Below are 13,382 nucleotides of genomic sequence, written 5' to 3' on the forward strand. Positions count from 1 at the left end.
AAACTCTCCCTCATCTATTATTAAACTATCTGTTTCTGAATTACTGAATTTCCATCAGTCTTGAGAAAGTTGTAGCTCTCCTCAGCTACAATGCATGGTGAGATAAAGTGGGAATTGTAGGTATTTATAGGAGAGGTTGAGCTTATTTTTAGTCTATAATTGCTGCTTGTGATTCTTTGGGTATCTTTGGGTATTAGACAACTATAGTATTCATAACTTTATCTGGATGTGCTAAGGACTGAAACTGGGACACTTTATATGCAAAATTCAAGCTTTGCTATTGAGACAACTTCTTTGCCCCACAATCCACCCCAATGTCACTTACAGGTGACATTGTCAATTCACCTTACAAGGACAATGTGACTTTCTATCAAATCTTTTTAGTTAATGATTAATCTAATAATTAATTGGAGCATCTAGTTTCATATATAGTATTTTTTACACTATAAGATGCACTCCCCCACCCAAAATGTGTGGCAATGTCTGTGTGTTTTATAGAGCAAATATTATGGCGGGGGAGGGTATTGGTGCGGCATTGCCATTACCGCCACCGCCTGTCACCGCTGCCACTATTCACTTCCACCAGGAAATGCTGTTCACTGCTGAGAAGCTGATTGGTGATTGGATCAGCCTCCTGAAATACTGCTGCTCTAAGCGGTGGTGATAGGCAGTGGTGGTGATCCCCGTCACCTAGAACAGCTGATTGGTGGTATTCCAGGAGGCCCATCCAACTGCCAACCAGCTGCTTGGCAGCAAAGGCTCCAGTGTACCCCACCAGCGTCAGTATCTCAGCTCAGTTGACCATGATGGGGATGGAGCCCTGATGAGCCACATGCTGGGGGCTGCGAGTTAGTGCTGAAGCTGACCAGGCTGTTTGCTGTTTGCTGCAAGGACGTTAGCCTTGGATGGATGGTAGGAGGCAGAGGGAGATTTTTTTTTCTTGTTTTCCTCCTCTAAAGCTAATGTGCATCTTATGATCTGGTGCATCTTATAGGGCGAAAAATACAGTAATTGCTTGACAATTGATATTATTTGCTCTTCAGGTATCTTTTAGTGCAACATTGTAACTCTATTTATTATGCAACCCGCATTTGTACTAGGGTGGATGATGAATATAAGAAAAGCCTGTTTTGTAACAAACGATATGAATGTTAATTAGATATATTTTATTGTCGTTGGATACATTGAATTTTCATTAGACAATGTATTAAAACCATATCTTACCAGTAAAACTTTATATGATTTTACTGAATTTTTACTGTGTCAATCTTTGGTAATACAATAAGAGTTCTTTCAAAAATGTATTATCTTCATTGTAGCTATCAGAAAACATTAAAGCCTATTTTGGATCTGCCATGTAGAGAAATGAATAACTTGTATTTTGCATGTTCATGTGGGTGACATAAAAAGTTTTAATACACATTTCTGCATGATAGCTTATAATATGAATATATGCTAATCAACAAAGGATGGGTTGGGACATGTTCACATACAAGTCCAAGAGTCACAGACCAAGAGTTTTCTCCCAACATAATAAATAAAGTTAACTATAGCTTCTTTAATTAACAAGCAGCTTTTAATACTAATGGGAAGACACCTGATTTATATATTATATGCCACTAAATTGGTGGTGACTTAGGCACAATGTATCCCAATGGTGAAAGGATCAACACTATTAGTGAATCTGTCCACTGTGCTGCTATCCTCTTTTTTTCTTGGAAAGACGGCTAGACTGTTTCATTTCCTGTTCTAGCTACTAGAAGATCAGATATGGTTGATATATGATGCCACTGGGAGATGGCAAAATCCACGCTGTAAAATGGAAAATGCTATCTAAGTGTACAAGAATAGAGATCAACCATTTAGAGCCAATAGAATGATTCTTTTTTAATACTTCATATGCTTGTAAATAAGTGACTTGTGTGCTATTTAAATGTGACAATCCATTAATTTCACAAAGGAAGCAGAATTATTTATTTTTCACCATTCTCTCTTGCTTTAGCTGTGTTTCTTGTTTCCTGTCAGTCTTTAGCACTTAATTTAATCTTCAGCTCCAATAATTGTATGAGCAATAGCCAAGATATCACACAAGTCCTGTTCCCATTAAAAAGGGAAAATGTGAGAAAAACATCGCAATGAGATCAATAATGAATTCATTTTTATAGTCTTCTCAAGTCTATAAGAAGTATCCTAACCATTTCTGCCTGAAGTGCTTTAACAAGCACTTGTGTTCTTTACAAACAAGAATGGAAAGAGAAGCACTGGAAAAGTTTTTACCCCTGTATTTAGTTAATGCTTCTTCAGCAATTACTAATATTATTTTGACATTAAGATATGATTACTGGACAAAGGATTGACCTAAATCTTCTAGAGTCAACAGAACACACTGTGGGCTTGCAAAATGATTTCGTTTTCCTCATGTTATTTCAGATTGGTATCACAGTTATACTGCTATGCAGGTGAGCCACTAAACTACGTGAAAATAAGTGAAGCCTGGAGTTTACAACAATTGGAGAAGTCTCCAATGAATGGAGAAGTCATGAAACACTGCCATTTTTTCTGACAAAATAATATTTCCACAGTATCTGCATTTAGGTTAACCTATTACTTGTGACCTAAATGTCATTTGCTGCCTGTTAAATTTTGCATTATGGAGGGATTCCTGTAAATGTTGTGATTTTCTTTTGCTCTAGTATGAGGCTAGGTGAGTTAGTGAAGTGACACCATCCATTCCTGTTTTATTTTGATTGATGATTAGTGCACTAAATGGGAATAATTAGAGTACCCCCCTCCCACACACTGCATATGTATACATCAACTGTCCCTACCAGGGTTCCCTTTAGAGGTAGAAAATGACAGTTTCAGAATGCCCAGCCTTGCAATATTATTCCATGTAAAAAAGCAACTGTATTCATTGATTTAAAACAAGTTGACCATATCCTCTGGCTAAAAAAATGTTCACAGCAGCAGTCCAATACAATCATGAACAAATAAATCAGCATAATAATCATGAACAAATAATCAGCATAACCCTCCTAGGGTTGTCCCAGGACACTTGCATTCCTGTAAACAAAAGTTGTTGCCCATCACAGCCTATTGAAATCCTGTAAGCCAGCATATAAAACAGCTATTTGCTTAACATCTATCTAGTTTAACCCCGAGAATGCCTGGAAAGAGGAATAGCAATAGCAATAGCACTTAGACTCATATATTTCTTTATAGTGTTTTACAGCATTCTCTAAGCAATTTACACTGTCAACATATTGCATCCAATAATCTGGGTCCTAATTTACCAATCTCTTACCAGAAGGGTGGAAGGCTGAGGTAACCTTGAGCTGGTCACGATCGAACTCATGGCAGAGGTCAGAGTCAGCCTGCAATATTACATTCTAACCACTGTGCCATCACGGCTCAAGGTTAGTGCAAGGTGCCTTCTTGTGGCCTGACCATTAGTGTTCCCTCTATGAAACCATTTGGTTTGAACTGTCTCACTCTGTCTGGTTGAAATTGAACAGAATTAGGTGTGATCCTGGAAAAAGTGCCTCTGTCATGTATCAGTGGGAATGGAAAGATTCCCTTTGTTGTGATAGTACTGCTGATATGCAAACTATTAAACATATTGTGCAAGCTTGCTCACAACATGCATTGTCTGGTGCCCTAGAAGAGCTACACAAAGCAATGCCAGAAGAGATCACCTGGATAGTTGAATTGGACATGGAGTTATAAGGCCACTGCCATATCCCTGTAGAAGTTTTGTATATAATTACATTGATTGTGCATATAAGTTGCTTCTCTTCTGTCACGTTCTCATCATATACTAAATAGTAATAATAATAATGGGTGGTCAGAGCTCTGGTTTTCCTAATCAAAGGTCCAAAAAAAGAATGATTCAAATGTCCCTATCCAGTATAATAAAGACAGGCCAGGGCATTATTTAGAAAGTACTAATTTTCTTCCAATATGTACATCCGTGTATGGACATCTATGTAAGACTGAATGCATATGCAGTTGTTCTAGAATTTTTGGTGAAATAACTTGCATTGATTGATTGGATCATATCTCACAACTGTGACTTTGAATGACATACAAAGAAAATGCAAGTAAAAACCCAACAATTAAAAATAATGCATAACAGTTGGGTAAATAACACATTCCAGTAATAAAAATGCATCACCAACAGGTTAGCCTAAGCTCCTGGACTAAATGCCTGGTAAATCATCCAAGTCTTCAAAGCTCTATGAAAGGCTCTGAAGATCAGGGCTTTTCCAGGAGGCCTATCCATTTACTTATAAAGAAAAAATTGGCATGTTTCCCTGAAATGAAATGGCTTCTTACTATATGCACATTGGCATTTTTTTACTTATAGTACAAGGATTCCCGCATAATCATTTATCTGATTCAATGATATTAAATTCATTCCGATTTACCTTCCTATTGATACAAACAGGAAGGTTGTTACACCTTTAGTGTTGTGGCCTGCCAGCAGCCAGCAGAGCTGGCAGCAGATTCAGACAGTGAGGAGGTTGGGGAGGAACATGGGCCAGTCCTGGAGTCTGGGGAAGGCTTGGATGAGGGCTCTGAATCTGAGGCAGAGAGGGGGCCAAGGCCATCTGGTAGTTCTTTGCTGACTCCAAAGCCTCCAGAGTCTGACATCAGCAAGGCAGAAGAACAGTGGGATCCTGTTCCCAGTGTGTGCATGCACAGAGCTGCCAGAAGACAAGAACAATTAAAAAAACAGGGTAGACTTTGGAGTAAGACTTGGAGATGATTGGGCCCTCCCAGAAGACATAAAAGAGGAACAAAGGTGACATGAGCTTTTGCAGGAAGCAATTAGTTCATATGGTTGGTTAAAGCTTTGGAAAGTTCTGTTTGACTCTGTGCTAAGTTTGGCCTTGCCTGCGTGTAGGAATTAGTTCTCTGGCACCATTCCAAGGAAGATAAGATGGGTGTTTATAAACACTCCCCTGAAAGACTGTTTGAGAAGCCTTTCAGACTGTGAATGACAATAATTCACAGCCGTATGAATAAAAGAGGTTTGTTAGGACTAAGATTGTGCTGTATGCTTTCTAAGGAAGCCTAGGTCAGAACATTTAGTTTTTTTCACACTAATAGATGCATTTACAGACCCCTCATATCCTGGACATAAACTGTTTCAACTCCTACCCTCAAAACAATGCTATAGAGCACTGCACACCAGAACAAGTAGACACAAGAACAGTTTTTCCCCGAACGCCATCACTCTTCTAAACAAATAATCTGCATTACTATTAATCTTCTCATTGTTCCTATCACCCATCTCCTCCCACTTATGACTATATGACTGTAACCTTGTTGCTGGTATCCCTAAGATTTATATTGACTGTTTTCCTATGACTATCATTAAGTGTTGTACCTTATGATTCTTAGTGAATGTATCTTTTCTTTTATGTACACTGAGAGCATATGCACTAAGACAAATTCCTTGTGTGTCCAATCACATTTGGCCAATAAAAAATTCTATTCTATTCTATTCTATTCTATTCTATTCTATTCTATTCTATTCTATTCTGTTCTGTTCTGTTCTGTTCTATTCTATTCTATTCTATTCTATTCTATTCTATTCTATTCTATTCTGACTGTTGAATAATCCAGTACTATTTTTTTTTAATTTAGCTTTATTGATTAGCCTATAGGCCATATCAAAGCTCAAGGTTCAAACACATATCACCAATAAAAAACTAAAATTATGACTGATAATGTTGGGCTCTATTTTATAGCACCTTATAGAAATCTACCATTCACTGAAGAAAGGGAAGAAGCTTTATCCCATTAATAACTTCTAGTGGATATATTAGGAGAGCTATTTGATTTAAAAAAAGTGTTGGTGAATGTAAATAAGGACTTTCCTAGCAGCCCTAACCAAATCCATGGTTATTATCAAGCACTGTAAAGTCATATTTTTGTAAAATTAAAAAAAAAGAAAAAGAAACCAATCTCAAGGAAGAGGCTGGTATCTCCTACAATGTAAAAAATTAAATGTTACTTCATGATTCTTGTGGAAACAAAAATAATTCATGTCTTAAAAAGCTATGTGAATGAAAGAAAGAATTCAACATTTAGGGAAATCACTAATCTTTTACGACAAAGCATGGTGTACATTTCTTGAAATGATTAGATGACTTACTCAATTTTACTGTAAACACTACATACTGCTTTAAGGCCATATTGGGTGGGCTCCTGTTTTTGAGCAACCTATTTTCCACCACAGAGGACATTTATCTCTCCCACGAAGGTCCCTTCAGATGAGGGGGAAGAAATATTTTGTTTCCACGATCTATTACTTTGAAGAATATGAGGGAATCCTTTCTGTGCTCTTTCACTTTGAATACTTTCTATTTAAACTACGTAGGTTGTGATTCTGTGCGATATGATTAAGCAGCTTTTTTTTTCTGTGAATATTTTAAAACTGGATTTCCCTGAACATGACCTTTTGAGAGATATATGTATATGTGTGATTTGTGATAAGGGCACAGTTATCTAAGAGCACAAACTCTGCCTCTAGATAATGGTGAGTACTGCAGCTGTTCTTTATTTCTTTTACTGGCTGAATTAACCAAAACCTTTTACATTGAATGTTTTCAACAAACAACATATCTTTATTTTGATGCAAAGATGGCTTACTTTTTTATTAATTTTTAATGCAATTCACTGATAATCAAAATAATGTACCTTCAAAAGTACCTTCAGAAGTGCAAGTGGACATGAAAAAGTGTCCCAAAACTAATTCTACTAGGGAAAACTATTTGCAGGAAATGTGTATGTTAGACAGTATTGGACAGTATTGGACAGTATTGGACAGTATTAAGAACATTATACATGTTCTTAAACAAACGTATACTAAAATACACACAGATCATATTATGATCTTTAAGAAAATAAATCCAACAAATCAAATATGACTTACTGGCAAACATGGAAAATTGAGAAAACCTAACAATTAGGTTTTTGCTTTTCTCTTATAGAACCCAAAATATAGCATTCCAAGCCTCCAATGGCTTTCCAATGTCTGCTTTAGATAATGATATTGCAACCCTAGAGAAGAAAATATCATTCTGTGTCTGAATGAAAAGGGGTATAAATGACAACAAGTACCATATAGAATAAAATACATTCAACCTTTTGGGAACTAATCAATGTAATCATGCAGAACTTCACATTGTAATCTCATATTGTTTAGTCTGGGGCATAGCATTATAAACTGATATTGTAATTCTATGTGTGATACTGGTTACTTTTTTAAGTTTAAGGCCATAGTATATATCTACATTTGAAGATGTATGTTGGACTCAAAAAGAGCTTGTTTAGAGTGAGGAAAATAACCAAGATAACTGTTTTGTTTTTATATAATTGTCAGAATCATAAGTTAACTCAAATCTAACTGTGGATTTTACAATTTGTGGATATTAAGTATTATCTTAAATTGGGTCTTTTTAATGGAATTTGTTTTTTTTCTATCTAGCTATCTTTACAAATACATATTCAGATAAATTAATATTAATAATAGTATTTTAATGTAACATTGTAGAACTGGACAGGCTGATATGTATGAAATAGTGGATAAAGCAAAATTATAAGCATAGATCATATAATTATGTTAACTCTTCTGCTGTACAGCTTAACAGTAATTATTATAATATAATTCTGAATTATGATGCATGAATGAAGAATTTATTCATGCAGTAAAAATTTTTCTATAATGAGTCTGAGGTATGGAAAGTAAACTGATAACACAGTTACTCCCTTTTGTATTTTCAAAATGTTGTTGTGAAGATAAAAATGTCACTTGATTTGCTTTAATCTCCTAAGAGAGGGGAAGTAATAATATGTACTTCTCATATATGCTCTGAAATGTTTGCTTGCTATAGATGATAATTATGAAGCAAGACATGATTATTCAGAAATTAGATGAATGTACAAAATTAGTCTCCCAAGATACGATTATGGCTCAGAGACATTTAAAATATTTTTAGGCCAAAATATAATATATATTGGCTTAATATTTTTTCAACTTTCATGGCATTTTAATTTTTTTGGGAAAATTAGCAATTATAGAAATTTAATTAAGGAGATATACATCCCACATTTAAGTACAGTTCAGATTTGATAAGGGCCAGGCTTGTTTTATGCCATAGATTCATGATTTAGAACTATAGACAATTCACTAAGTGGCTCTTGTTAACTCCATTCCTAGATAAGAATTGTTCATGATCAATACTACAATTATTTATGAAAGGACCGATTACTTTAACCCATTTCAATGACCTTTCATCAACAAGGCCACTTCCCTTATAGTGTTTAGAAATTTTGTTAAGTCTTGACTGTTTAAACCAGGGGTCTTCAACCTTGGCAACTTTAAGACTTGTAGACTTCAACTCTCAGAACTCTGGGAGTTGAAGTCCACAAGTCTTAAAATTGCCAAGGTTGGAGACCCCTGGTTTAAAATATCCTAAGAGGAAAAAATGATCTTTGTTCCCTGGCAGCAGAATTTGAGTTCATTTATTTATTAAACAAATTTATATAGCCACCCAATTTACACATAGGTAACTCCAAGTGGCTTACAATATTTAAAAAATTTAACTTGTTTTGTTCATAACATATGCAATATACATATTTGATTCATACTATTATGTAATTTTATGTATTTGTTTGTGTATTTTATTTTTTTCAACCCAAGTTATACAGGACAAATTACTTATTCAGATTCTGATCGAAGCAGCATATATACTCTGCAAAATACATACACATCACTGGCTGAAAAATATTGTGTTATTCCCATCTCCCAGCATGTATATTTATTAAATTATTACATATTATGTGTAATATAATTTAATTAAACATATTTTGTTGCAAATTTTAACTTAGGTTAACTTCCTCTCTCTTCTTCTTTCCTAGGAAGATAACTTGCAGGTTAAAACCAGGTGTGAAAGCCTGAAAAAGAAATTTGTAGATATGCATAACAGTCAGTCCTCTGATTCTGAAAGGTATTACATTTTGTTAAATGTTGCCCATTTATTACCTACAATCCAGTGGTGAAATCCACATTTTTATACTACCAGTTCTGTGGGTGTGGATTGGTGGTGTGGATTGGCTTGGCGGGCGTGGCAGGGGAAGGATACTGAAAAATCTCCATTCCCACCCCACTCTGGGGCCAGCCAGAGGTGGTAATTGCTGGTTCTCCGACCTGCTCAAAATTTCCGCTACCAGTTCTTCAGAACCTGTCAGAACCTGCTGGATTTCACCCCTGCTACAATCTGTCTAGCTACAGTCATTGTAAATGAATTATGCCCATTTGTAGGTCTAAGAAGTTGCATTCTACTGCTTCCAAAATGTCTTTGATGAGTGACAGAGTATAAAGTTGGTCTTGTGCCTTCTTTCTGCCTTTCTCCCTTGCATGTTGTGCTGGCATCTTGCCACAAACACTTGTGGGTACCCATTCTGCCTGAATTGTTCAGGTACAAACCTTCTCTCAGGTTTTTGTTTGCTGGGTGCTACGGTGGGTTCTACCCCTGCCATATAGTGTTCTGATGCAACTCTTTTGATGTGACAGTGAATGTTTACTGTTGAAACTTAGAATGGATGGAATGCTGGTAGCCTTGTGATATACCATGGTTTCTTCTGTGTCAGATGTATTGTAGTACTATGAGATTCTCTACCTACAATCTGGCTAAATCGCTGGAATGGTGTTCTTATATGTCCTGATTTCACCCTCAAACATCATGGTCACATCATCCACACAATTTTTGACATAACTATGAAGCTTAAACGGGGCCCCTGACAAGATCATGTTCTCTTTTGGTGTAATGTTCCTACTTATATCCCTCCCCTCCGCACTTAACCTTCTCAAACTGGTGACTTCAAATGTTTGCAACTATATAGTAGCTGTAAAACACTCATTTTGTCTTCTAAAAGGATAGTGTTTGAGATGCCTTAAAATAAGACAATATTAAAATCACAGAAAGATTCTACAGAACTGGCAATCACTTGGCAAAAACCAATTTTTTTCTGAATATATCCCAATTATTAATAGCATTAGCTATCTCTTGAGTAAAAAAGATGATGTAGCAGCTGCTATATACAATGAAGAAAAGGAAAAAACAATGTTTTTTATTAATTGTCTTATATTTGCAACCTATTTGAGATGGAATAGTTCTGCTAGAATGTCATATTAGTCTTATCTTAATCGGTGAAGATTTCTAATTACCAAGTGATTGCTCAAAGATTTTCAAGACTTTTGGGGACACCAAATGTTGCCTTGATATTAAGCACCTACTCTTTTATTATAATTGAGCAGACACAGGTGCAGATTTTGTTAATTATTGGGGCATTCTAATTTTTTTTTACCCAAACCAGATGTTTCCATGCTAAGTATGACTTTTTTGTTTTAGCTTTGTTATCTCTATGGTTCCAAAAAATTAAGCAGAAGCTATTAGAAAACAATTGGTTCTATTAACATTTACCAACATTTAGTTTTCCAGATGTGTCATTTTACAGACAAACAGCTGCCAGCTATTAGCTGTCCTTTAAAATGCCATTCCTTTTTCATATGGGAAACAGAAGCACTAGGATATTTATGGGGCGACAGGCAGATGTTTTGGTTGAATTAGAATGGAACGAAAGTGGTATTTTTCTTTCTTACCTAATTTACATGTCTATATATATTATTTAAATCTATATTTATCTACATTATGCCATAGCACCCTTTTCTAAAGAAGAAATAATAATTATCTTCATAGCAACCTATACACATTTTTGAATACAGCTTCAGAAAAAGCTCCATCTAATTGGTGATTTAAAGTTGCCAAGGTTGGAGACTCTGTTCCAGATGATGCTTTTGGCACTTTTACTGCAAAGATATTTTAACAGTCTTTTAGCTAAACATTTTAGCTGTGTTGGTGCTTGTCTGAAGCTTCCATTCAAGCTCATATTTAAGAGATGCCAACACACAATCAAATAGAGGATTGTATTAAAATGCCTGGAATATAAATTATGCACATTTATTTTTTTAATAAAGTTATAATGAAGGGCATGTTTAGAATTTACACAAAAAAAACCCATGCAGATATTAGAGCTGTTAAAGCAACAGAATTTGGGTTTTTTTGGTTTTTTGGGGGGCTGATGGTGGGAATTGAGGGAATGTCAACAAAGTTTTTATCATTGCTATTTTTTTCCAAAGCATAAAACAATTTAGTTTTGTCTCTACAAAACCATGTTGTATTGCAATCCCAACATAGTTATCACATTCTTGGCAAGAAAGCAAGTGAAACCGAATGCATTTGAAAGAAGCTTCATCTCATGGAATTTGATTTGTAACAAAGCTATCAAAACAGTACTATCATCCATTCTGGTGGGAGCATAGCATCCAAAAGAATAGTTTGCTCAGAGTTTTTTAATGGGATTCTCCTTCAGATATATTGAAAACCAACCCCAGTAAAAAACAAAACAAAACCCAAAACCTATTGTATCTTAAATTTGGATAATCCACACTTTGTGCATATCATCTTTCTCCTCTTTCGACATTCATTTGTCCCTTCCAGCCTTGCCAATAAATTTAAGGTGTGGGATAGAAAATTCACCAAAATGGTAACTTTGAAATAGGTATAGTACATATTTTTTTTAAAAGGGGGAGGGGGTGAGCTGGGATTTCAGGAAACTTTTCAGAGTAGATATGTGCATGATGTGGCCTATTCAAGTTTCCATCATAGCTTTTTCAGGTAATTATCCTTGCTTAAAAGTCATAGTTTTTCTCCCAGGTACAAAAATAATTATTCCACGATTCTTTATTGTTTAACATATTAGAACATCTCACAGAATACACACCCTTTTCTAGCACTTACTTGTCAGATGCCAGAGCAGCTCAGATTATGCAATATTGAAGGCAAACAGATTGTTTTGATTTATAGGTGGTCTTTTTTTTTTTGCTTAAATAAGGGGTCAAATAGGTACATTAAGACTTGGCAATACTGAATGCTTTTATTTCACTCCCTATAGTACCCTAAAACAAGCCAAAAATTTTACTCCATCTAAAATGTATAATGTATAATGTATAATGTATAATACCTCTCACCGACCCGTGCGCTCTCACAGAGAGGGACTCCTCAGGGTGCTGTCAGCGAGGCAATGTCGTCTGGCGATGCCCAGGGGAAGGGCCTTCTCTGTGGGGGCTCCCACCCTCTGGAACGAACTACCCCCAGGACTTCGTCAACTTCCGGACCTCCGGACCTTCCGCCGCGAGCTTAAAACACACTTATTTATTTGCGCAGGACTGAATTAGATTTTAAATTTATGGGTTTTAAATGGGTTTTATTTTTATATTGTTTTAAATATTCGGCTTTTAGAATAAGTTTTTAAATTGTTTTTACTCTGTATTTATGTGTTTTTATGTGCCTGTTAACCGCCCTGAGTCCTTCGGGAGATAGGGCGGTATACAAATACAATAAATAAATAAATAAATAAATAATGTGATCTCAAATACACACACACACACACACACACACACAGACACACACAGACACACACACACACAGAGGGCGGAGGGAGGGAGAGGAAATATAGCTCTGCTGTCTGTGCCCCAGCAATAATCATTTACCCTTTAATTCTGCCTCACTTATCAGATAATAGAAATAATCAATATGTAAATAAGAAATGTTTCTAGCATATAAACAAGGTATACTTTGCATATACTTTAATATATAAGTTTAAGTAACAGGTCATGGTATCTAGTAAAGCTTTGTTATTTAAATTCTGAGTGCTGTTTAGATTTTAAAAAGAAGTACTGAAATACTATTTTAAACTGTAATGAAAAGTTTATCGAGGGGAAGACACCAAGGGATTAAGCCATGCTTCATACCTGATTTGTTTTTCACACAATTAATAGCATGAAATAGCATGAAATCTCTATGCCAGATTGTCAGAGATCTAAACCTGATTTCCAAGCCATTTCCTAGAACTAAGTGCACCCCCTGCAGGAAAATGGTAAATTTGTGAAATTGTCCTGCCTGGTTTCGAATGCTTACGTAAAATAATGTTACGTAAGCATTCGAAAAATTTTTACTCTGACAGTCCTGAAAACATATATTCTGCATAGCTATGTGAAATTCAGCACCCAGCTTCTCTACTGCAAAAGGGAGATTTCCAGGAAAAATACTGTTAGTTAAGTTAGTAAGCAAAAGTCATAGACAGTTTTTTAAAAAATGTATTTGCTAGGCTCCACTTTTCCTTCAAGAGCTCAGTACAGCTTCCAAGAAGATGTCCTTCATTTTATTCTCAGAGCAGCAACCCTGTGAGACAATGGGGCTGAAATAGAAATTGCAGTATAGCAAAGATTTCTTTATTTAAGCAATTTT

General features: G+C 35.6%; 1 protein-coding gene across 1 annotated transcript in view; it reads left to right on the forward strand.

Annotated features, from left to right (window-relative positions):
* Nucleotides 1–508: 508 nt before the first annotated feature.
* Nucleotides 509–13,382, forward strand: part of TNIP3 (TNFAIP3 interacting protein 3) — a 62,862-nt gene continuing 49,988 nt past the window's right edge. Inside the window, exons 1-3 of the mRNA XM_058193799.1 lie at nucleotides 509–617; nucleotides 2,431–2,459; nucleotides 8,932–9,020. Of these exons, the coding sequence (XP_058049782.1) occupies nucleotides 509–617; nucleotides 2,431–2,459; nucleotides 8,932–9,020 (227 nt within the window). The remainder of the gene's footprint in view (nucleotides 618–2,430; nucleotides 2,460–8,931; nucleotides 9,021–13,382) is intronic.

Source organism: Ahaetulla prasina, chromosome 8 (genome assembly GCF_028640845.1).
Source record: "Ahaetulla prasina isolate Xishuangbanna chromosome 8, ASM2864084v1, whole genome shotgun sequence".
Lineage (NCBI taxonomy): Eukaryota > Metazoa > Chordata > Lepidosauria > Squamata > Colubridae > Ahaetulla > Ahaetulla prasina.